This window comes from Panthera leo, chromosome D3, assembly GCF_018350215.1.
Source record: "Panthera leo isolate Ple1 chromosome D3, P.leo_Ple1_pat1.1, whole genome shotgun sequence".
Classification (NCBI taxonomy): Eukaryota; Metazoa; Chordata; class Mammalia; order Carnivora; family Felidae; genus Panthera; species Panthera leo.
The window spans coordinates 40,423,627-40,449,486 of record NC_056690.1 but is presented as its reverse complement, the minus strand read 5'-3'; the positions used below and the strand labels follow the sequence as shown (position 1 = coordinate 40,449,486).

Sequence of the window (25,860 nt, the reverse complement as noted above, 5' to 3'; positions counted from 1 at the left end):
TCCAAATTTTAAGCATAGCCACTTTCTATAAGCTTCTCCAAGATCATCTGCTCTATTGTATTACTCAGTTATCTGAAAAATTCAAAGGTCTCATAGGAAAGAGTTGTCCTGCAGATTTAGTGGTTAAGAAAACACCCAAGAGTTGAGATACATAGATCTTTTCATTGACCAGAAATCTTAATTCATTTCAGAAGCCATTCTGGATTGTTTCAAACTCTTCATCTTGGGGCTTGTGGTTCAGTTTATGATCTATGCAGCATATACATGGGTGCCCATGTCTTTGAAGGCACTGGGATACACAAGTCAGAACCCACGTCAAAATCACTAGGCCATTCAGTGCATCACACTGCTCCATCTGTAGGGTGTCTCTTGCCCCAGTTACTCTGGGGGGTCCCACGATCGGATTCTAGGTGACAATACAAGGAGCTGGACTACCAGAAGTGTAGTGTTGGAAACACTTACTTGAGTGTGGTGAGTTCTGTAAGGGATGGCTGAGTAGCCTTGAGATAGCTTTCTCTTCGCGCAGCAACCTTGGGAGAAGGCTTGGGACTTGTGTCAGAGTCACCACTGTCTTCATCTCCCATGGCCTTGATGTAGCTGCCGCTTCGCATTCTTCGGCACGGAATTTCGTCGTCTTTACCTCTAGGGGTGTACCCTGTCCATTCATCCTGTGGAACCTATTCAGATATAAAACAGAGAATTCATTTTTAATAAAATCCTACACTTTTCTTTCCTTTATTGATTTTTTGGTAGGACCCCGAACGTGGGTGACAGAGATAAATTATCTAAAACTTCAGACATTTACTTTTCACGAATGGTGTCTTACTAGAGTTGGTTTGAAAATATTTGAATACGTGCCATTCCACGTCTCAATCTTTAAAACATCCTGTGTATTAGGAAAAACTAAAACCATGGCCTCTGATTTACTTCTCATTTTTCTCATGCCAGTAAGAATAAGAATTCCAAGAAATAATGCCAATAAGAACGCTGTTGAAAAGGGAAATAGTTTTATTTGAGATTTTCAATTATTTGTTTTCATTTGTCACTTAAAATTTAAGAAACTTTCACTTTTATCTCCACCGTCCTCACACTGTCCGTCTCCACTGTCTTGTATCCAGTTTCTCTGCTTCCTAAACCAGTTGCATTGACTTTCCAAAAACCTATTCTTTCAGAACGCCTCTTAATGGGTTCAGCCTCCATAGATCTACTGAAAGCAGTCTTTAAAGGTTTCCAATGATCTCCTCATGAAAGCCAGTGACATTTTCTTAATTTAAATTATCCTTGGCCTCTGACTACACACACACACACACGCACGCACGCGCGAGCACCCCCAAGCCTGAAGAGATTCTGTACTTACCTGGTAAAGCTACTTATCTGAATTGTTCTTTTCCTCTTGCTTTACTGCATCCTACTCTAAGTCCCCCTTTGGGGGTACCACACAAGAGTATGTTCTCAGCACACTGCTCCTTTTTCTTTCTACAGTCATTGCCTTTGAATTCAGCAGAGCACTACACTATGTTATAGAAGGCTTCTTTATGACTTTGTCTTCAGTTCCACTTAGATTTTCCATTTCCACACCGACTCAAACTAGGATCTCATTACTCCTTCACTTAGTAAAAGAAATGCACAATGACCACTCTTCTCATCCATTAAGAAGCAATAATCAGCCTTCAGTGTGTGGAACGGTACACAGGGCTTAACGAAAAGACACCAAAGAAGAAGGAGGCTGGTTTTTGCCCTTAACGTATTTATAACAGCGATGAGAAGACAGAGCATAAACGCATTTGGGAATAGTTCCAAATCAACACACCAGCAAGTTTAAGGTATGGTGCCATAAATGGAATATGCACCAAAGAGAGACTGCAGGTAGGAGTTATCAGTAATGGTGACGGGGAAGGAGTAGCCAGGAAGGACTGGCCAAGTCTCAATGAGAAGGCAAACAGGCATTTAAGATTTTGATGCTATTTACGGATTATTCATCAATAATGCAGTGTTTCATTATTAACATTTAACTATGCTATGCAACTTGCTTAGAGGGTCTTATTTTAACAGCATAACAACTCTGTGCAAGGTTTCTTCTGTATTTCTCAGATGGGAAACAGGAAGTCAGAGAGCTTAAGGAATTTGCCAAAGAACACACAGCACTGGCATTTAAAGCATTTTGGTTTGACTCCCAAGATCAGAATTTTCTTAACCTAAATTTTGTGATTAGTAATATATCAATTTTACATCTGAAGGGTTCGTAAAATTGTCCACGATGACACATACACATATTAGACACAGGTTTCTAAATGTTGTCTAAGTTCTAGGAAGTGAAAATACATGTTCCATTAAAAAAAGCACTATACTCGGGGCGCCTGGGTGGCGCAGTCGGTTAAGCGTCCGACTTCAGCCAGGTCACGATCTCGCGGTCCGTGAGTTCGAGCCCCGCGTCAGGCTCTGGGCTGATGGCTCGGAGCCTGGAGCTTGCTTCCGATTCTGTGTCTCCCTCTCTCTCTGCCCCTCCCCCGTTCATGCTCTGTCTCTCTCTGTCCCAAAAATAAATAAAAAAAAAAAAAAAGTTGAAAAAAAATAAAAAAAAAAATAAAAAAAATAAAAATAAAAAAAGCACTATACTCTGCTCCTTAAATTATGACTTTATTTGCATAATTTGAAAGCTTATGTCTAGAAACATCAGACTGAAGAGATGCTGCTACTTATGGACCTGAAACAGTGGTTTGTGAGTTCTAATTTGGAAAACTACCAGTGAAGTTAGGCTAAGCTTCATTATGCAGTTTGTTTATTTTAACAGATTTTTAAGTGGCACTTCCTATGTGCAGGCACTGTTCTAAGTGCTTTGTAAATGTTCTCTCATTTGATCCACACAGCTGAAGGGTACTATTATTATTATCCCCAGTTTACAAATGAGGAAACTGAAGTTATGTAACAGGACCAAAGTCTCAGCTACAAAGGGGCAGAATTCCGACCTGGCAGCTCGTGAGGACTTGCTCTTGACCACTATTTAATGCTGTCTGTCTTTCTGGGCCATGATGTGTGGCATCTACGGAACCAAATAACTGTAGTCCCATGACACCTTCGTAATCCATTGCATCTGATTCATTTGCCATTTATTAATCATGGTAGTAACAATGTGGAGTTTTTGCTTTAGCTAAATAGCATCAAAATCACCATAGCAACAAGGAAGATTTCTCAGTGAAATTATAAACGTTTGGAACAGTCTTGTTTTCCTTCAATTGGCAGGTGACTCATTGTAAAGGTATGATCATGTTCAGAACCTCACTATTGGCTTAGCGATTACATTTTATAAATTAAATCGGTACAGCTTAGGGTCACAGATGATGCACACAGCGTTTGCCATTTCTCAGCACTGATGCATAGCTCCTAAATAAGCACTGGTCTCTGGAATATGTCAGAGACCAAGGACAAACTTATATCCGGTCATATCACTTATGAAACAAAACATGGCAAATTGCTGTTTAGATGTTTTTTCCAAAGTTAGTTTATGGTAGAAACTTGAACTTATATGAGAAACAGGTTGCATCTGTTGCCAAGGGAACCAACTGGAAAGTATTTAATCTGAATACCTCTCAATGAAACAGTTTGCAAATGATAGCAGCTAAGAAGTTGTATCGAATGGAATTTAAAAATTAACACATTATTCATAGACCTAAGGGTAGCCGACAATAAGATTACCTATAAAATAATGCAGAAATCAGTTGTAGGAAAAGTGTAAAGAAACAGAAAATCAAGATCTTGGAGAAGGAAAATAATGTCACTGAAGTTGTTATGATTGAGCCAGAATTTTTATTCTGACTCTTTCCACCTCTAAAGCAGAAGAGGAGACCGTGGCATACCCCTCTGTAAGGGGCCCAAGTGGGAAATGTTACTCGCCCCCTTTTTTTAACAAGAGAAAAGCATACTCATTTTATTATTTTTTTACATGTACTTGGGAGCCTTCACAAGAGAATGAAGATCCAAAGAAGCAACTGGGGCAGGAAACTTTTATACCCTGTAGACAAGGAAATAATAAATCTGTGAAGAATTGATAAGACAAAGGGATTTGGTAAATGGTGAAGAAGTAACTAAGGAGATAAGGGTGAACCTAACAAGTTTGTGGATTTTGCTGGCGCCATGTCTGGGCTGATAAGTCTGTCTCCATGTTGCTCCCTTTTGATTGGAAAGAGAGGAAGGAGAGTCATTGGCACAGCCACCGTTGTGATCTAGTCAAAGGTTGATGTGTCTTTCTGCCTCAGTTGCACAGAAAGAAAAAATGTAGGGAAATTCAAATTTACAACTGTCTGAGAAAGCCTTCAGTATTAATGGTCTTGGCAGTTTAAAGGAATAGAAGTCTTGGTGAGGAGAGGAAGCTGGAGCAGGCAGAAAGGCAGCCTGGGCACTTGAGGACGACAGGCCAGCCAGATGGCCCGCTTGTCTGCACCAACCCTGGGGGTGGTTGGACCCAACGGATGTTAAGGAAACAGTAATAAAATCCATATTGTAGTTGTTATGAGTTAGAGTAAAGAAATTGTTTGATTTTTAATGCTTATGCTTAAGCATTAAACTCCAATTGAGAGCTTTGTTTTTGAGAAAACAAAACGAGGATTAGTGTGCATTTTTCTATTTCGAGAATAGCCAGTCTATAATTTAGACCACATGTCATAGCTCACAAGTATAGAAGACTTACTTCTGACCAAGGAATGACCATAACCAAGTGCTATCATCTTCTAATTACAGGATGAGGATGTTTTCTTAAATGAAATAGTGTATGGGCACTGAATGATGGGTCATTCTAATTGTAGCTGTTCAGTTATGGAACAGGAGAAAATTAAACATGCTCTAATGGGGCATGCTTGCATTTTCTCAATCTCCTCCCTGCCTCTCTCTTTGTCTCTCTCCCTTCTTCCTTTATATCTATAAGTATGTTTTGCCTGTTTCTTTTCCAGCCATGGTCTGGGTGTGCCTGGAATATACAACAGTGAACAAAATAAATATTGATCTCACACTACGGAGCATACGTTCTAGAAGCAGTGCAGGAAGAAACAGATAATAGCTAAGCACACACATAAATGAGCAAGATAATCTCAGGAATCATAAATGCCATTAGGAAAATACGATGGGGTAATGTAACAAAGTGGCTGGAGGGGGACTACTTTAACTCGTTCCTTGGAGAAGCCACTAGGAAAGCAGTAATATTCCAGAGGAGATCTGCTGACCAAAGGAGCCAGCTTAGAGGAGAGCTGGGAAGAGCTTCCAGACAAAAGGTCCAGCCAGCATGGAGTCCCTAGAGTAAGAATAAGATTGGTGTGTAATTAAAGTCTAGGAACAAAAATGACAGTGTGACTGGAGAGTACCCAGCAAGAGGAAAGTGATACAAGGAAAGGCTAGGGGTGTGGGGCCAGATCATGTAGGGTCTTGTAAGACTGTCTCAAATCTTCCTTCCAGGCTGAACTCAGAAATTCTAAAGCTCCCTCCAACTGTTCCAGATTAAATTGATCTTTTTAATGAAATCTATAGCACATATCATATGCTATATAGCATAGATTTATTGAAATCTATGCTATATAGCATATATATATATATATATATAGCATATATATAGCATACATAAGGAGTCAGCAAACTATAGCTCACAGACTAAATCCAGCTTGCCATGTGTATTTACAAATAAAGTTTTATTGGCACACAACCATACCCATTCATTACACATTGGCCGTGGCTAATGTCAAGTTACAAGGGCTGAGTTGTATGGTTGTGTTGAAGGCTATATGGCCCCAAACCTGATTCACATCTTCCTTCTGCACACTTAATGTGCATAATCACACAATGGCACTTACATACACTATTTGTTTTATGTGTTTTTGTGTCATCTCTCCAACTACTAGGTAAGGCAACTGAAATGAGGTAAGCAGTATTGCTGGAGGGTCAGAGGTGTGAGCTCTACATGTAGACTACCCAAGTTTGAGTTCCTGCTGTGTCAGTAACTAGGTACAGGCCTCAATTTTCTTGTCTGTTTCCTACCCATAGAGTTATGCCTGGATTAAATGAAGTAATGTGCCCAAGAGCATAGGGAGTGTTCAGCAAAGGTATTTTTGGGGAGCTCTGGACTATTGTTAGCACACACACACTCCCTCCCCACCCCCCCAAGGGATGACATTGGCTTTCCAAGAAGACTCTGATGCCTGCTTCCAATTTTCTTTCTCAAGGGAGGGGCAGGAATAATTGAAATATATTAAGCGAAAACATAAAGTCCTAATATACTGTCTACTCCCATCAATTTTAAGTGAGAGTTCCCATCAGGAAGTACTCCCAGCTCTCTGTCCTGGGGTCTCATCTCTATTCTGCAGGATTGAGAGGGAAGCCTGCAGCCTTTAGGCCACCGGAAGTTTACCTGGCTTCCCAGTGATTAATCCTAAATGCCTCTTTTTGGCTTACAAAGCAGAAATTTTAGAGAGGAAAAAAAAACGGCCAACCAAACAAACAAAAGAAACACCTCCCTAGGAACTATTTTTGTATTCAAAGTTTTGTTTTGTTTTAAAACTTTGACCCCAAACCTGTGCCTTCCAGATGTATGAGGGCTGTCAAGGCCAAGAGGTGGGGGTGAGGGGGCCTCTGGGCTGCATGAAGGTTCTGCTCTGTGCAGTGCTGAGTCACAGAGGTGGTGGTGGGGGGGTTTGAAAGGGAAAAGGGGGGGCACACTTATTACTGTTTACTTCGCTATTTCTAGGGCTTAGTACATTGCCAGAAAGACCAGAGGTTTCTGGGTAAACGTGACACTAAATGAATGAATGAATTCCAACAACAGCTTTGTTTTCACTCACTGTGTGTGATCTTGGATAAGTCACTTCACTTCTTTGATTCAGATTTTCCATCTCTAAAATGGGGGTGATAATAGAGGTGTAATGAATAGAAATAATGTGTGTGAATATAGTTTGTGGACTTCAAAACATCATAAAAATCTGAGAAAAAGGTTAGAAAGCTGTCTCTTTATGGCTACTTTTAAAGTACGGCCAGCCATAAATATATTGGGGATTAAAAAGCAGCGGTATTTTAGCTGAGGATCTTCGGCTCATTAAAGTAGATAAATGTTCTACGGGGCACCTGGGTGTCTCAGTCAGTTGGGCATCCAACTTTGGCTTAGGTCATGATCTCACTGTCCATGGGTTCGAGCCCCATGTCAGGCTCTGTGCTGATAGCTCAGAGCCTGGAGCTTACTTCAGAGTCTGTGTCTCCCTCTCTCTCTGCCCCTTTCCTGCTCATGCTCTGTCTCTCTCTGTCTCAAAAATAAATAAACATTAAAAAAAATTTTTTTTAAATGTAGATGTTCTAGTATAAGAATATACTATATATATATATATATATATATATATATATAGTACATACTATATACTATATACTTTATAATATAATATACATATTATCCTATGTAAAAATATAAAAATTTCATACACAAAAATGTATTTATCTCTCTTTTAGGATCTTTAAAAGTAGACTGTCTTCTGGTGCTGCCATTTCCCCTCTCCTTTAGGTTTCCCCAAACTCAGTTAAAAGAGAATCACACTTGTTCTGGGAGATCTGTGAGGAAAAGCTGCGATGAACTAGGGGTCCTTAAAAAGTCTTTCCCATGAGGAACCTTGAAAAGTTATATGACCCAAGATAATACCTTCCGTTCTGAATGTCTCAAACATTTTGCTGATTTTGGGGGCTCGTATCCCCACTTGGTTAATGAAGTTTCCATTTTGAAAAGACAAAGTACACTTAGTTCCTTCAGCTTTCCTCTAATATCCAAATGCCACATTGTCCTGAATCTAAGATATCATTGCAAAACCCTCGGTGTTTTTTTGTGCCACTAAGAAAGAAAGAAATGCCACCAACTAAACTCTGACTCTCCCTAGATGATATGATTCATTCCAGTATCAAAGATGCCAAAGCATGAAAAATTTATCTTAGAATCAAATGCCTTTTAAAGAGTATGTGCAAAAATAAAAACAAGACATGGATGTATTCTGGGATACTGGTTATAGAACTTAATGTTCATATTTAATAGTGACCAAATTGATGATAATAATTAGCATTCATCTGTGCCATGCTTTTGCAAACAAACAGAAGCTCACATGTCTCGTGATCCTTCCAACTACCTTGAAGGATAAGAAGTATTATAATCTTAGCTTGTCAAAAAAAGAAATTGAAGTCCAGAGAGGTTAGTAGTTAGTATAGGTTGATACTATACTCAAGATGGGGTCTACTGTCACAGTCCAGGGATTTACCACCCTCACCTCCCCCCGCCCCCCCGCCCCCCCCCGCCTCCCCCCCCCCCCCCCCACCGCTTCTCTCCATATTCAGATCTTGGCTGTCTTTTGAATAACAATTGTTATTTTATGGCAATCTAAAGAATACATATTTCAGATAAGAAAAAAAACCCTCCATATAGTTTTAAGTTCTGTCCAGAGGAAAAAAAGTTAATAAAACAAATGAAAGACTACAAGCCTTTAAGTATAATTTATGAGAAATACTATTTCAGACAAGAGAAGGCTTACTTTTAAAAGGCTCTTCCAAAGGACCTGTGGTTTCAGTCCCCCACTTTTGCTGGGCTGCAGTCAGTACAGTGTAACTACATGTAGATAGAGTCAGACATTTTGTGCCAGTGATGGTCTGAGAGATGGTGGCTGGAAGATGAAGCCATGTGTGGGTGACTCCTGGAGAGCGGATTATCTCAAGATGGAAGGTTGGATGGTGAGGTTTGGAGGAATGAAAATGTGTGAGATTTTGGGAAATCTGAGAGCCACAAAAGGAATGCAGACCCTTAGAAAGCTGGGACAGCTGGAATGGAACATATGTCCTGAAATATACCAGGGTAGGCCAGTGCAATTCTGTGAGCAGGTCGGGATGGCAGACATTTGGGAGGAAAACCCAAGAATCTAAGGCTGAGGTGGGACTGAAATCAAAGTTCTATTTCGTCAGGAACTAAGGAAGCTAGGAGAAATAAGTTAGGCATTTTATTGGTGGGATAGAAATAAGGACAATATGGCAAGTTGGAGCAGTGGTTAAAATGGTGGAGATCGATAATCGGTTGATAATCGCAAGGCTACCCCTGCATCTGTCGATCCCTTCAGCAACTGAGTATTTCTATTAGAGGAACCAGGTAAATGAGGGCGCTGAGCTATGGCTGAGGGGGTCAACCTACTTGGTCTTACCTGAGCTCATGAAGAAGGATAAATATGGGGAGGAAAAACTGTATTTATGAAAGGAGAGCTAGGGATTTGATATATATGGAGTAATCTGACATTTGTGGAATAATCGCAGAGGGCTGGAAGAGATACCTTACTTAAGTGCTTCCAGCAGTCCTGTGAAACAGGCATTACTATGTCCATTTTACTGCCACAAAACTTAGATTCCAAAAGCGGAAATGACTCGCTCAAGGTCATAATAACGAGTAGGAGTCTGGATTTGTCTGACGTCACAGCTTTAATATCACCCTGCCTCTGATGAATGTATGCTGATTGAGTCACTGAACAAATAAACGAAAAAAAAAAATGGAGCTTATGCTCCCACTCAACTGTATTTTTAAAATAAACATAAAATGTAACCATTGAAATAAGCATAAATATTATCTTGTCATTAACTTGCTAGCACCAATGAGGAGGGCTTAAAGTAATAGACACCTAAGTAGGAAGTAAAACAGCATTTGCTGTCTCGCTGTTTCACGGTGCCCTTACCAACTGCTGTTATCAGCGCTTAAACACAAATGGACAGCTTTGCGGGGAGTAGAAAACTTGAAGGACAGCGACAGCTTTCAAGGATGGCTTTGGGGGCCTGGATGCACCCCAGTGATAAGGAGGCTTCGCCCTGGATTTCAAGTGCCTGCCTACAACTTGTTACAGAAATGGCGTGAATGTATCGGCCTTCTAAGCACTTTTAGTGAGCTCTCAGATTCCCTACTCACTCGGGTCCTTTGCATCTTCTTTACAGCTGGGAGAACTGCTTTTCTGCTCCACACAGCTTTCAACTTGACAAATGCGACTTGGCATAAATGTCCCTGTAGCCTTTTAAGCTTGCTCTTCTCATAGCAAAAAGCAGAAAAAAAGAGCAAGAATAGGAAAATTACAATTATGCGATGTGCAGATCCCAAGGCCTGACTGGTGTTTTCCAATCAGATTTCTCTGGCAACCGCCCTTTCTAACTCCCCATGAAACCCAAAGCGGGTGTAAACCTTCATTTGCTTCAGATTGCTTAAAAATTACCTTTTAAGGACAAGAGTAAATACCTACCTCTTTTTAAATAAGGCTTATTAGACCTTTTGCTACATCACCCTCCAAATAAAAATTATTAAACACCCTCAAATAGAACTTTGTAAACAGTACTAAGCCATGGTGATTCGCTCACTGTGCCCCTATGGAATTATCCTCACCCACCAACGTTTACAGGAATCTACAGGGTACTTAGCACAATAGTAGGTGCCGGGTAAATACACCAAAAGCATTTTATAAAACACAGTCTCTGGTCTCAACGGGATTTACAAATTTTAAGTGGATTGGGCAAATCTGGGGGATAAGTGAAGGAAGGGAAAAACAGCTTTAGAGCAAGTCAAGCTGAGTAAAGTATTTCAGTACGTTTGAATTACCTACTGGGTTTGTGCTTTGTTCTTAAAAATCTTCTTCCCCCGGTGGTGAAACTGTTCCTTAGGAGTTGAACGTACATGTGTGTGAAGTGCATGGATGCCATTGAGAAAAGGCATTGTGGGAGAAATGTGAGGGGTGAGGTCCGTGACCCCTCAAAGGAGAGGAGGGATCCTGGCGACCGGTGGAAAATGTTACTGAGGTGATAGCTGACATCAGAGGGGCTGCTATCTACGATTCCACATCAAGAAGTAGTAGCTAAAATACCACATTCTGATGTAATTTCAGGACAGGGGAGGAAAATTAATTTTCTTCCTCGTCCCCCCTGTATTTTGATGGTGGGGTGGTGGACATCTGTGGGTTTTGCTGCCCTGGTTCTACTTCTGGTTCTTGTAGTTACAACCCCATGATTCTGCTCTGGAGAACCCTTCCTCCCCAGAAGGAACTGCACTTGAGGATTGGCTAAGCCAATTAGCATATCACGTTCCCTGCTTGGCTTGAGGCTGAGAGCGTGATCTAAGCCTATTCGGTGAGCAAGCGTCTCGACCATTGCTTGGAATGCTGGGTGAGCAAGCGTCTCGACCATTGCTTGGAATGCTGGGTGAGCAAGCGTCTCGACCATTGCTTGGAATGCTGGGTGAGCAAGCGTCTCAACCATTGCTTGGAATGCTGGGTCAAAGATATTTCCTCTCTCATTCAGTACATCCACAGTGAAGTAGCTAGCCTCAGGGCCTGCTAGTGGCCATTGTATAATCCCAACACGCAAATATTACCTCATGCAATACAAAACCCTCTGTTGGTATTAATCCCATTGCAAAGATGAGAAAATTGAGACTCAGTGCTATTAAATAACTTACACTAAATTTTACAGCTGGTAAGTCACACTAGAATGGGAGGGCAGGTTTGTTTCAAATTTCTATGTTCTTTTCATCATATCATTTTGCTGTCCATAAATTTCAAAACAGCAATTTTCCGTTCAACATAAAACTCAAGCATTAAGTTACTGGGGGCTATAACGCTGTTAACATTTTGAAAACCGTAACAAGTAGAGAGGGGTAGATGCTTGAAAGAACCAAAAGACTTGAAAAAATCATGTCCACAGAACACCTGTCATCCAGCAGTTATAGTTGGCTACTAGTTTTCGTGAAATAAAAGCAAGAAAACAAGCATCCTAAAAGAGAGCAAGATTAAAAACAGCAGAGGTTTACGTCTATAGTAAGTATCTCACATTTATTTCCGTTGACTTATAGGAGATGAGCTAGTTTGGAGCCCTTTCTTATCTTTTAATGCAACTGCTCATTTCTCACATGTCTTTCAGGCATATTGGAGGCATATCTGATGGTTTGCAATGGCTAGATGAGCCATCATATTTTCCCATTAGTGGTGTAGTCATACGTGATGACGTCTGTCCACTACATCCCCTATGGTTGTAGCTATAATTCCAAAACTTGAATTCCCTGAGGCAAATTAGAATTCTGTGCCTGGTGCTCAAAAGCAGAGATGTGGGTAGAAGGTTGGTGATCTTCCTCTTGAGGTAGATAGTAGCCCAAATGTAGTTCATCAGAACTGAACTTCAGTGTTGGGTAAAATCTTCTATGTGTCTCAGCAGTTCTGAGCCCCCACTGCTTGTCAATGTTTATGACTATGGATCTTTTTTCCTTAGAACTTCAAGTCTGATAATCTTGGAACAGCTAGTTTGCAGTCCACAGAATATCAAGTCAATCATCTCCAGTATTAATACTTAATTCAAAATTACAAATTTTTGCAGTAGATTTCAGCAAATATTTTCCTTTAGTTTACCATTAAGTCTGGGATACTAAGTTTTCTCAAATGAGCTCATAGATTATTACCCTTGTGAACCACTAACTTAGCTGTTTGGTGTATAGTAGAAAAAAAAACAATAGATTTGAGAAGAGAAAAAGTTCAAAATACCCTTCTTTTAAAAAATCACTATCATCTGATTACTAGTGCACCTCGGTGCTGTTCGGTCTTTGTATTCCAAATTACATTCATGACACCTAAAACTATACTGTATTCAGGGGCACCTGGGTGGTTCTGTGGGTTAAGCGTCTGACTCTTGATCTCGGCTCAGGTCATGATCTCACCGTTCATGGGTTCAAGCCCTGCCTCTGGCTCTGCGCTGATAGCGTGGAGCCTGCTTGGGATTCTCCTCCTCCTGTCTCTCTGCCCTTCCCCTGTTCATGCTCTCTCTCTCTCTCTCTCTCTCTCTCAAAATAAATAAATAAACTTAAAAAAAAGTATACTGTATTCAAATGGACCAAAATAGAATCTTTCCTTCATGAACACCATTCATTCTAATTCAATGAAATATCCTCTTTCAAATTATGTGAATGTAGTTGTTGACATCTAGAAAGACTGGAATAATATTTGGGGTGTCTTTAGGCACATGTGTAATACAACATTCCATTTAATAATCTCATATGGGGAAATTGCCTTTTGGAGATTTGTACTTTTAAGGCTGTACTTCAACCCACTTCCTCTAGGCAACATGATACGGAACTAACAGAACTTGCCATACGAGCATGCACATAGATGAGTATCACACATTCAGTAGCTATCTGAACCAGTACTTCTAAACTAGCTCAGGCTCCATCGAAAGGAAATGTCCCAACGGGAGTATTCATTGTAGAGTTTGAGGTGAGGTTTCTTAGACCAAACTTTATTATGGTATTACCTTCTTCGACTTGGTGGTTAAGCTGGAGTTAAAGGTGTCATTTCTTCTGTGACTTTTTCAAATACTTTAAAGCCATTGTTCATTTATCCAGTGCACACTTATTGAGCCTATTACTGTGACGTAGGCACTGCTTTAGGTACTGGGGGTACCGCAATGTAGAATGGGGAGGGAGGAAGACAGGCATGAATACAGTGAATAAAATGTACGTTAGATAGTGAGCTTTGGCATAGAGGAAAGGAAAGCAGGAGAGGGGAGCAGAGTGTGCACGTGGAGGAGGGATAGTCGTGCCATTTGCCACGCTGCAGAGCATGGCCCCCGGAGGCCTCCCTGAGAAGGTGACCTTGAGTAAGGGTTGAACGGGGAGGAAGTCAGCTTGCAGATCTGTAGGGTGAGTACGTGCAGCAGAAAGAAGAGTGAGAAGGTCCCGCTGGGGAGGTCTGCCTGCCATGCTGCCTTGAGGAGGCTGGTGGGGAAGTGGAGTGAGAGGAGATAGCAGGTGAGAACAAGAGGGGTGATGGGTGGGCATGGGGTCCAGATCACTGGGCTTCACAGGCCATGGTAAGCACTGTGGCATTTACTCCTTGAGATGGTAAGAGACTGGAGGTTCTGATGAGAGATACCAGAAGTCCTGGTTTAAAAGGATCACTTGGTGGGGCACCCGGCTGACTCAGTTGGTACAGCATGGGACTCTTGATCTCTGGATCATGAGTTCAAGCTCCACACTGGGTGTGGAACCTACTTAAAAAAAATTAATAAATAAAGGGATCATTCGACTTGCTGAGTTGAGGTTGCTAGAGGGGATAAGGTAGACTCCAGGGAAGAATCTGGAGGCTCATGCACTAAACCAGATGAGAGTTGAAGGTGAGAAACAGTGGTAGCCGAGGAGGTGAGGAGAAGGTAGAGCCCAGAGGCTTCTCAATGATGATTTGGGCGTGGAAATTGAGAGAAACAGGAGAGTCAAAACAATGCCAGGATTTTTGGCCTAATCAGCTGGAAAAATTGAATTCCCATTAGCTGTGATGAGAAAAATCCAAGGGAGGTGCAAACTTGGGTGACAAAGATTAGGAGCTTACTGTGGGACATATTCTGTGTGAGATGCCCATGAGACCTCCAAGTAGAGAGGTTGAATAGGGCCCTGGATATGCAAGTCTGGGAGTTCAGGCCATCTGGGCCGCAAAAACAAACGTGGGCACTCACATGGTATTGAAAGCTCAGATAATGACTGAGTGACCTAAGAAATTAGTGTTGGTAGTAGAGAAAAGTGGTCCAAGAGCTGTGCCCGTCTGGCATGGACCCAACCACAGGAGATGGGGAGCTAAGGAGGAATAGGCAAGGGAGTATGACAAAGATCAGTGAGGTATGTTGTCCTGGAAGCCAAGTGAGGAATTTTTCAAGGAGGAAGAAGTAATGAGCTGTCACGGTGAGTTTTGCCTGGCCTAAATCTCATAGGAACACTAAATCAGCAACATTCATTGTACCCCTTAGTCATAGTCTGCTTTAGACGAAGGGTTCTGCTGTTCATTAATTACCTTTGTCTTCCCCGCAAGATGCAAGCTTCTTGAGAGCAAAGCTTATGTTTTCTTCTCTCTCTCTCTCTCTCTCTCTCTCTCTCTCGGTAGCTTTTAAATGGTTTTTGACTACCTTTCATGGTAAGAAATACATCTGCCTTTAGAAACCAGTATATGCACATATACAACTAAAAGAAAGAAAGACTTAACCTCTCTGTGTGCCATGTACTCTATCTTCTTTCCTATTCTCTTCTATTGTATTCTATTTAATTAAAAATAATGTTGTTTGTGACCCACTGAATTGATTTCACTAGCCACTAATTGGTTGCTTTCATTGGCGTGAAAAGCACTGTTTTTAGAACGTCCGGCACAGAACAACTGCCACGTTCATTATTAATCATAGGGCAATGCGATTCATCTTTGTTTCTCCCAAAGTGCCTCCTATGAAGTAAATGTTTAATATGCGTTTGTTGAATGGATAGCTTTGAGACCCTAAAGTAATACTTCTAGAGTTGAGCTCTCTGACTCTTAGTTATCTTTACTTTCACTGACTGAAAATTTGGAGAAGAATCTTTCTTAAAAGCTGTCTAACTTCAGAATGAGGATGATAGGAGCGTCCTTTTTTTGACTGGGTCCCTGTGTAGCCGAGAGTCAGAGAGTGCACTGGCGAGGGTCAGGGATGCCTAAGTAGATGGAAAGAGTCCATCAGATGGGGCGCCTGGGTGGCTCAGTCGGTTGAGCGTCCGACTTCGGCTCAGGTCACGATCTTGCGGTCCGTGAGTTCGAGCCCCGCGTCAGGCTCTGGGCTGATGGCCCAGAGCCTGGAGCCTGCTTCTGGTTCTGTGTCTCCCTCTCTCTCTGCCCCTCCCCCGTTCATGCTCTGTCTCTCTCTGTCTCAAAAATAAATAAATGTTAAAAAAAAAATTAAAAAAAAAAAAAAGAAAGAGTCCATCAGATAGGTCAGGACCACCTCTGCAAAGCCAGATCAAGGCAGCCTGATGGTTGAAATGCTTTGCATGTTGTTGATGTATCAGCCTCCGAGGGCCAGGAGCGGTGGGGTTCAAAACATTTTTAAAAGCTAAAATAAATAAATAAGTAAATTTTAAAAAGGCTTCCATTCACCTTAGAACAATCCTGTCTTTTTAATCTAATTTATAAGATATTTGATGTCAGCATGACACATCTCTCATTTAGGTAATGTTTAAATCCTTCCACATACAAAAGTGGCACAGGAAAAAATGGAATATTTTCCTACCAGATAATTCTTACCCAGGTCATTATTTTCTTACAGGGGAGGAACATGGTGCAATGAATATAGGATAGAGTGGGATCAGGTAAATCTGGATTCAAATTTGACTGCTACTTCCCAGACATGTGATTTTAGTCCAATGAACACAACATCTTTTAACAGCCTATTTAATTCATAACAGAGATGAATTGTACTAGAATATGTAATAGTTTCAAGGCCTTTTCAGCCTAGGGGTGGGAAGGGGCTTCGGATGGGGGAGAGAGTGCACTTGGGAAAATCTCCAGGGTCGGCCCAGAGGCTGGCATGTAAGGGACGGTGGGTCAACCACAAGGTTCTCAGAGCAGAACAGAAAAAAACAGAGGTTTGTTTTGAGGAATTCGCTCACGTGGTTGTAGGGGGCAACAGGTGTGAAATCCTTAGGGCAGGCTGGGGGGCTGCAAAGTCAGGCAGGAGCTGAGCCTTGAGGCAGAATTTCTTGTGCTCAGGGAAGCCTCAGCTTTGTTCTTAGGCCTTTGAACTAACTGATTGGAGGAAGCCCACCCACATCATCAGGGGTAATCTTTCCTTAGAGCCAACTGATGGTACATGTTAGCCGTATCTGCAAAATTCCTTCATAGTGACATCTAGGTTAGTGTTTGATGAAATAGTTGAGCACTCTGGCCTGGCCAGGTGGCCACACAGAACTAACCGTCACAGTTGGGGCCTCAAGTGGCAGCCTCTGGGGTGGTGGGCGCAGGACCCCAGAGGCAAAAAGGGTCACCGCAGTGCTCATTGTTATATAGATGCTCTTCAGTTATGAGCTGTGTGTGCTCCGTGCATTCTTCTAAGGAGTCAGTTTGGGTCAAAGACCTAAGTGTAAACACCAGCTCCCTGATGAGCTGTTCAGAAGGTCCACAAAGGCCATCCAAGGAGAGTGAAACTCTGCTCTGCCAGCTTCGCATCCAGTGCCCAGCAGAGCCCTGGACACATGAATTTAATTGACAGGCTTTTAAGAGCAGGGAAGCCGTTTACAAAACGTTTGATTCTTGCTGGCAAGCGAACAGGAAAATCTAGCCACCTGAAACGTCACTCTGCATGAAATAAATCACAGCTTCAGATCTTTTATTTAAACCCTCTACATTCCAAAAGGCCAGGAATTCCACCAGGACCTGTCTTAGTCAAACAGTGATATAGCTAACCTAAAAAAAAAAATTTACTGTAACAACCTGCACATACTACTAATGTAAACTATCACAATATTTTAGGACCATTTATTGACAAAGCTGTCTTACCCACCAATCTGCAAGCAACTCGAGAGGAGGGATGATATTCATCTGGCAGAAACTATGTCTTATTCCTGTCTCCGTACCCAGTTCCAAGCGGATATAGGAGATAAGATATAAGAAATAATCCAAATAAGATATAGGAAAACAAGATAAAAGTGCTCTGAAATCTTTTGTTATATTACCTGAGTTATACCTGATTTATTCGTTGGTTAAGAGGTAAGTGTGGGGGTCTTTAGTCTTGGATTTTATTCCACCAATGGTGGGGAAGAAACATGGCATCCAACGTGGGCAAGTAAGAGGGACCTCAACGTAACATGTCAGGAGGGGTCCTGTCCATGAAGAAGCTGATGGGGGTGGGTATAGTATCTGTGGTGGATTTGGCAGGGGGTGGACATATGACCAGCCTCCAGAGGAGAGGCCTTGGTGGCCTCCAGGGAGCTGAAGTTGGATTTTTTCTGTGAAGGTCTCCAGGGAACCACAACCACATTCCACAGCAGGGTCAGTGGAATGCCACTAGGTCCACACAGCCCCATCACCAGATCGTGGCAGGACCAGAGAAGCAGAATCCTAAAATTGCCATCTTACCCAGTATATTCGAAAACACACTCCATGGATCACTCATCCACAGATGTGTGTCACGGAAGAAGGTTTCAAGATAGAAGGGTTTCAGGACATGCTCTATCCTATATCGTTCTCTTAGAGAGTTGTTGTCCATATCAGCATCGGAAAGATGACAGGATGTCTGCCAATAAGGAAGCCTGAGTGTAACACTCGGTTTTTCCAATTCTATTCCTTTTCTTTAGACGGGCACCTATTCAAATCATGTTTTGATAAATATCATCATTAACACACAAAGAAACTGACACCTAGAATGTAAACTACAGTTTATATGGCTACTATGTGGCAGAATTGAGCTAGAATTCAGCTCTCTTCTCTCTCGGACCTGTGTTTCAGCTCCATTATATTGCAACTATTTATCCATCCGTTGGACTCAACAAAATGAAAGATGGTTAATCTGTATGAGGGCTTTTCACGATTGGTAACACTATCTTGATCTCCCTATCTGGATATGCAGAGGACAAATGGAGGGTGGCCTTTATGTGTAGAAGGGAAGAATCATAACAAAACACAGTCTCTGGGAGCTCCCTCTTTGTGTCAAGCCTATGTCATTATTTGTTTTACTCCAGGAATCTGTGCAAATGAAAGACCGTAATAGAGCAATGAAGGTGGCATCGATCTATAAAGATAGGTGTGTGTCACATGGCTCGCATTTCATATCATAAACCCAGATCATGCCAACCTTTCACAGAAAAAACTGTAATGAGGTAAGAATGTCTTAGTCAAGGTAGTAAATGATCATCTTTGGATGTAACAGAATCTGCGAAATGGCATGCACACTCCCTTATTCTCTCTATTGCCAAATATTGACGGGAACTCTGTCTTCAGTATTTCCTCTCTCACATGCACATGAACACATACGCATATTTCAAATTCAAGGATGCCGTTTTTCCTGTAACAGGAGTTGTGAATTACCTATAGACATTAATACCACAGATAAATTTACTTTGAGAAAGGTTGTTTGGGGTCCCTCTTTTTTTTTTTTTCTTCCTTTACCTTTCTGGTTATAAGTCAAACTGACCTGATTCAGTTTCTTCAACTATTCATGCTTCCCCTAGTAACAATGCATATGGATTGCTCAATTCATACACAATTCATACACTCCTCACTACAGCTGGATGAGTGGGCACTTAGCCTCCCACTCAAGTTTTCAATTGTTTGTGCAGAGTAAAAATTTTGAATTAATAGAAAAGCATTAAATTAAGCTCCATTTATGATATCCCATTTGACAAAAAGGAATTATTTTTGTTTTCCCTGAGACAGATTTGGATAACAGCCAGAAAATGAAACAAAACAAAACAAAACAAATCGTTTTGTGTCAGAAGTCCACAGAGAACTTTTTTTCCTAGGAGGACATAGTTCTTAGAAAAAAAAAAAATTTAAGTGGCTTCCTAGTTTCTACCCAAACTGGTCAAATGTCTTTGATACCACTGGAAGTCTGAAACATAGAGAATACTTTCTGCGGGTGGGTAGGATATCGTGGAGTAGGAGGCGGGAAATGGGGGACCCTCCCCTCCAACCACTGAGGTAGAGGGGGTGAGGCTACTTTCTCCCTGGTGCACCCACTATCTGGCAATTCGCGTTCCTTCTCTTCTTGTCTGAGGCACTCCTAGATGTAAATTTTGACCTGATTTCAATTGTAATAAGTATATGGGGCATAAAGACAATAGAAACTCAGGGATAGGTTTTTGAATGAGAATCATAGAAATAGAAATTGATTTTTTTTTGCCCAATTTTGTAGAAAGCATAATTTTCTACGAATGGAGAAATATATTTATTTGTTTTGTTTGATTTACAAAAACATCTTTCCTTTGTTCTTATGCTACACAGAAACCAAAAGGAGACATAAAAATTGTGTCCGGAAGGTATCTGGTTACCATGAAATATTTAAATCAGAAGTTTCTAGCACATATGATCAATAAAAGTGGAGAGAAACTGGCTCATTTGACCTAATTCCCCTTCAGAGCATTATCATAGGCTGGTTCAGAAGGATTCACTTCAGATAAATTTTCACATCTTTATTAAGGTAGTTGAGGGGGTAGATTTACTAAGGTAGAGTATCTAAGTATAAAAATTCTATTCCTGCATTAATTTAATTAACAATGAAAAAGTCACAATCCATTCCTGGAGAAGTTGACAATATGAAGAAAGAATTGACTGAAAGACTGAATGAATAAAAATAACATCTGCCATTTACTCAACTGATAAATTAGGATCAAGATTTATTTACTGGGTGATGTATTACAGCACTGTTTGTAAAAGCCACAAACGTGATAGTGACTAATGGTGCTCAATATGTATTGTTAATATTCTAGTTCCTCAAATGTTAAAATATAGTAGAATGTTTTTTTCATGAAGCAGGGATTTTGTCTTATTCAATTTTGTATGCTTAGTGTCTGAAAGTGTGCCTGACACATGGTAGATGAGCATTAAACATTTGCTAAAGGAATGAATACTACCATATAATGAAGAATTTTACAGTTATTAAGAAGAATGAGGTACCTAAAGGGTATAAAAGTACATATTTGAAGGGGTACATGCACTCCAATGTTTCTAGCAGCATTATTAACAACAGCCAAACTATGGAGAGAACCCAAATGTCCATTGACTAATGAATGGATAAAGAAGATGTGATATATATAGATATATCTATCTATCTATACGTATAGATAGATATATCTCTAGATAGAGATATATCTATCTATACGTATAGATATACATGTATCTATCTATACGTATAGACAGATATGTATACATGTATATATATGTATGTATACACATATGTATACATATAGATAGATATATACATAGATATAGATAGATATCTATATCTATACATATACATATATATATATATATATGTATATGCAATGGAGTATGCCATTTGCAATGACATGGCTGGAGCTAGAGTGTATTATGCTAAGTGAAATAAGTCAGCCAGAGAAAGACAAATACCATATGATTTCACTCATATGTAGAACTTAAGAAACAAAATAGATGAATATATGGGCAGTGGAGGAAAAAGAGAGAGAGGGGGAAACAAATCATGAGAGACGCTTAAAGATAAGGATGGAGTACCTGGGTGGCTCAGTTGGTTAAGTGCTTGACTCTTGATTTTAGCTCAGGTCGTAATCTCACATTTCGAGAGTTCGAGCCCCAGGTCAGGCTCTGTGCTGACAGCATGAACCCCGCTTGGGATTCTGTGTCTCCTTCTCTCTGTGCCCCTCCCCCACTCATGCATGTGCTCTAGTTCTGTCTCTCTCTCTCAAAAATAAATAAATAAACATAAAGAAAAAGAATAAACTGAGAGTTAATGGAGGGAGGTGGGTGGGGGATGGGCTAAATAAGTGATGGGCATTAGGAGGGCACTTGTTGGGATGAGCACTGGGTGTTGTATGTAAATGATGGATGACTGGGTTCTACTCCCGAAACCAATATTGCACTGTAGGTTAACTAGCTGGAATTTAAATAAAAGTCTGAAAAGAAAGAAAAAGAGAACGAGGTGATCTCTATATACTGCCATGAAAAGAAGACCAACATAATTATAAAGGTAAAAGAGTCAAGCGCTGAATATTAACTTACAGTATCATACGGGTTGTTAAAAAGAAAGAAAATAAATGCGCATATATGGTGTGTATATATGCATATACACGTATATTTTTGTGTTTGGATACATGCATAAAATGTCAGAAGGAAAATGTTAAAATGATAATAGTCATGGTTGTCTTTAGGAAGTAGGCATGGGGAGACTGGGAAATGGGGCTTTTCCTTCTAACTCTATATCATTTTGTACTGTTTGTATTTTTTTTTCAGAATTCACATATATAATGTTTATTAAGAAATTTGTGGAAAAACCCCAAATCTATTAAAAAATGAAATCTATGAAAACCCCCCAAATTTACAGCTAGTGTAGGTCTCTCTTGTAGAATTTCTACTGTAGTTACATTGTCTCAATCTACAATCTGATTGTAGATCTACAATCTACATTGTCTCAACCTACAAATACTGCTCTGACACTTGCAAAGAAAACCCAAGGAATAGGTTTTCACTGGAAATTGATAAAAGTTGGGTGGGAGAATCAGAAGTTGGAATCGCTAAAGAGCCATTACTAAAGAATATATTTTGCTTTCCTGTTTTCCAGCTTGGGCTGGGATTTTATATTCAAAGTTAAGAACACTTACACGTAACTGTATGCAAAAACCCATATGTTCTGTGTCATTCTGCACCGCTTATTTTCAATGAGGTAGAATAGCTTATTTAAACGTAGAATTTTCCCATTGGGTTTACACGATTCAGCTGGTTCCCCGGCAGCGCTCTGCTTAAAAATAGATGGGATGACATTTGTGGGTGCTTTTTAAAAAATACCCTTTGGAGAAAGAAGCAGAACTCTAATGCCACATTTACCATTTATGTTATATAAGAAAGGCAAGTTTTATGTCAGGAGGACTTCACATAAATTATTCTCCTTTCTAACCTACAAACTCTAGCACTTTTGGAACCAATCGCCATCGCTGGATGTATAAGGGCATCTCACTTGAGTTTTACTTCTTGGTGGCTGTAGTGAATTTAATGGAAACCTAAACCTGGACAGAAGGAGTTTCTTGTAATTGCATATGGAGAATTTTCTCTTCGTTCACCCTTCTAATTATGTACTTTCCCCCACCTTTCCTTCATAAGCTATTTATTGGGTGTATGCTACGTGGCAGGCATGAGCGTATTTTACTTGACTTTATAGACCTATTTAATAATGTTTATACCAACCTGCCAAAAATAAGAAGTGGTTAATATCAGCCTTAAACCTGCTGTCATATGATTCCACAGAATCTAGAATAAGAATTAAAATAGGTTGAGCTGAAAACATACTGTCATCCAAAATTTCAAACTGAGTAGATATACGGGAGAACTACAGTCAATTAAAGTACGAACTATTAAAATCAGTGTTCCAATCTTGGTAGCATTGCTGATGGCAAAGGATTACGACACCAGGAGGAAATGAAACCAAATGCATCACTTTCCCTCCCAGAAAAATATACCTATCGTAGAATCCCACTGATTTTCTTTATTAAAAAAAATACACTTTAGGAGGAAATTGCATTTATTGGGTGATATGAAAGAGGAAATCAGGTCTGTGCGAGAGCACATCACTATGCAACATTTTTATCCTCAGTTTTTATAGATGTTTTCTCTGAGTACTCATAAAAGGTAGTGGGATTAGATTCTCTTTCTTCCCTTCTCAAGCACCCTCCCGACTCTGAATGCTGTCACACAGATGGCAGGTGAGTGGTGCCCCGGCCCACCGAGGAGGCATTGCACTTTTTCGCCCCTCCTGTTATGTGACTTGAATACCTGGCTTGCTCCATTTCGGGCTTGCCACCTGCTCCTGCTCTGAGCTGGCGCACTGACCAGAAGTCATCGCAGAGGGTGGTCAGATTCAGAAGGAGAGAGTCCTCAACCACACATTCTTCCGTCTCCCCTTGGAATGTACCTCTCAAAGGTAGCCTGCGTGGCTCTCCTACTGGACACATTGTTTCATCACGATTGTATTTTCCTTTTCTTAGATTCCGTGAATGCTTTTAATGGTTTCCCCCCACTCCGCCCCCACCCCCAAGAGCAGGGATTTTGTGTTTTCTTTTGAATAGCACGCTAGAGTTCTGAGCACCCCGTGGCATTCTGTAAAAGTGATAAATACTAATGACGAACAATGAAGCAGGCTCTCGAAGGCCTGGGGCGGGCTCCCGGAGAACTCAGAATGAAGGGGAAAAATAAATCAATTTCTACCACAAAGGCAAGGTTCAGCCTCTCATTAGATCCAACTGCTACGTGTGAAAAAGTGTTTTAATAAAATGGCACAGGGGTTTTGTGAGGGGGTGCCAAACATGTGGATGAGGCTTGCAAGATATGTTTTCCGTCTTCTCTCCAATTTTGGGTGTTATGATGTAACAGGGTTTTGGAATCCAAGCATATGTTATTTTCTTTCTTCCTTCCCTTTTATGTTTAAACCTCCAGTATAATGAATTAGCTCTCCCTCTTCAATAACTTAGAGTGTTTATTTCTTTTCTATAAAAATGAAGCACTTAGACATATGGTGAAATTTAAGTATATTCCCTCTTATGACTCTTCTCAACTCTATTTGTATGTGACTTTTGACTCTGACATGAATATATTAATTTTGGCAAGCAATGGACATTATTTTTTTTTCCCTCCCCTGCAATGGACATTATTAATCTTATACTTTATAGAAATGTTTCTTTGGGTTTTTTTTGTTTTGTTTTGTTTTCTTTTTATTTATTTTGAGAGAGAGAGAAAATGAGAGAGAGAGAGAGAAAGAGAGGCACAGAGAAGGGGAGAGAGAGAGAATCCCAGGCAGGCTTCATGCCGTCAGCACAGAGTCTGATGTGGGGCTAAAACTCACGAAAAGATCATGACCCCAGTTGCAATCAAGAGTTGGACCCTTAATTGACCGAGCCACCCAGGCGCCCCCAAATGTTTCCTCTTTGTTAATAAAACTTTAACAGTTTTGTTAAACTTTTAAAAAGCATTAGAGATCAAACTTTTAAAAACCATTAAATATCATTTACAATTTCATTTTAAGAAAGCCAAGTACCCTGGATTATCAAAGTTATGTGCAGTGAGGAATGCAGCAAGTACTAACAATTTTTTCCTCTTTCTACATTCCATGAGAGTATGGAAAAGAGACAAAAAAAAAAAAGTTTTTAACCGGCACATTACTAGCTGATGATATCTAATTTCTTGGCAATTGAAAAACAATGTAGATTGGGACACAGCCATGGAATTAAAACTGAGGAGGTAAAGAGGCAAAAGGCAGAAATAATGGCCACCCATCTGCAGCAAGAAAGCTTCAGTGAATGGGTAAAACAACTGAGTTTTCCTGGTGCCCTAGCACAACAAAATCACTCTCCTTCCAGAAGCAGAAGGCTTGATTCTAGTGTAGCGAAAGCCAGCAAAAATACAACTAGTCGACTTTACATAAGGAAATCCTAAAACGCTAGTTGTTCTTTTTCTCAAGGCAACTTTTTTTTTTTTTTTTTTTTTTTTTTTTTTAGCAATTCATCAGTTTTGGTCACGCTGATCAGGGTCTTTCGATTGTCAAGAAATAGCCCATTGTGTGGTTTGTAAGCAAATACGACTAGAACTGCCCAGCAGTTGCAAAGTGGGCATGGTCGGGACACGTATTTGTGTTGCCTGCTATGTCTGACACTGTGCCTTCCACCCACGGGAAGTCCACATCGATGTATATGGGAAGTGTAGGATTTCACCTTCCCCCAGAGTTACCCTGTTTGGTAGTGAGCTGCAACTTTGTTGTTCAGAGTAAAGAGTAAACTCTTAGAGCCAGGTTAACTATGCAATTCTAAATTTACTAAATATTCAGATGGATGTAGGACGAAGATAAAGTAGTTTACGATTTGTCCCTGAGACTTGGGCATACTAATTGGGCCTTCTGAGTTGCATGCTTGTTGTAGGGAGATGCCGTGCATATTGAATCACTTGACAATTTATTCGTGATGTATTTAATGATCATAAGATCATTTTATTCCACATGTGATCGTGACACGTTTCACTACTGCTCTCACTTTTATTTTTGTAATAAAAAGATAATAGTAGCATCTGTAAGTAATAGCATCTATGGCACATGACAAATTTATCTTTTTTAAGAAAACAATTGTGAATTTTAGACAGTTGGCTCTCAAATGTGAAAGACACTCGGTAAAAATCGACCTGTGGTTTAATAAAAAACCTTGCTTCAAATAAATTAGTGTGCATTTTTTTAAAAAAAATTTTTTTTAACATTTATTTATTTTTGAGACAGAGAGAGACAGAGCATGAACGGGGGAGGGGCAGAGAGAGAGGGAGACACAGAATCGGAAGCAGGCTCCAGGCTCCGAGCCATCAG

General features: G+C 40.4%; 1 protein-coding gene across 1 annotated transcript in view; it reads right to left on the bottom strand.

Moving 5' to 3' along the window:
* The window catches only part of DLGAP1 (DLG associated protein 1), an 884,156-nt gene that overhangs the window by 257,305 nt on the left and 600,991 nt on the right, over nt 1-25,860 (bottom strand). Inside the window, exon 5 of the mRNA XM_042911414.1 lies at nt 463-677. Coding sequence (XP_042767348.1) covers nt 463-677 — 215 coding nt within the window. The remainder of the gene's footprint in view (nt 1-462; nt 678-25,860) is intronic.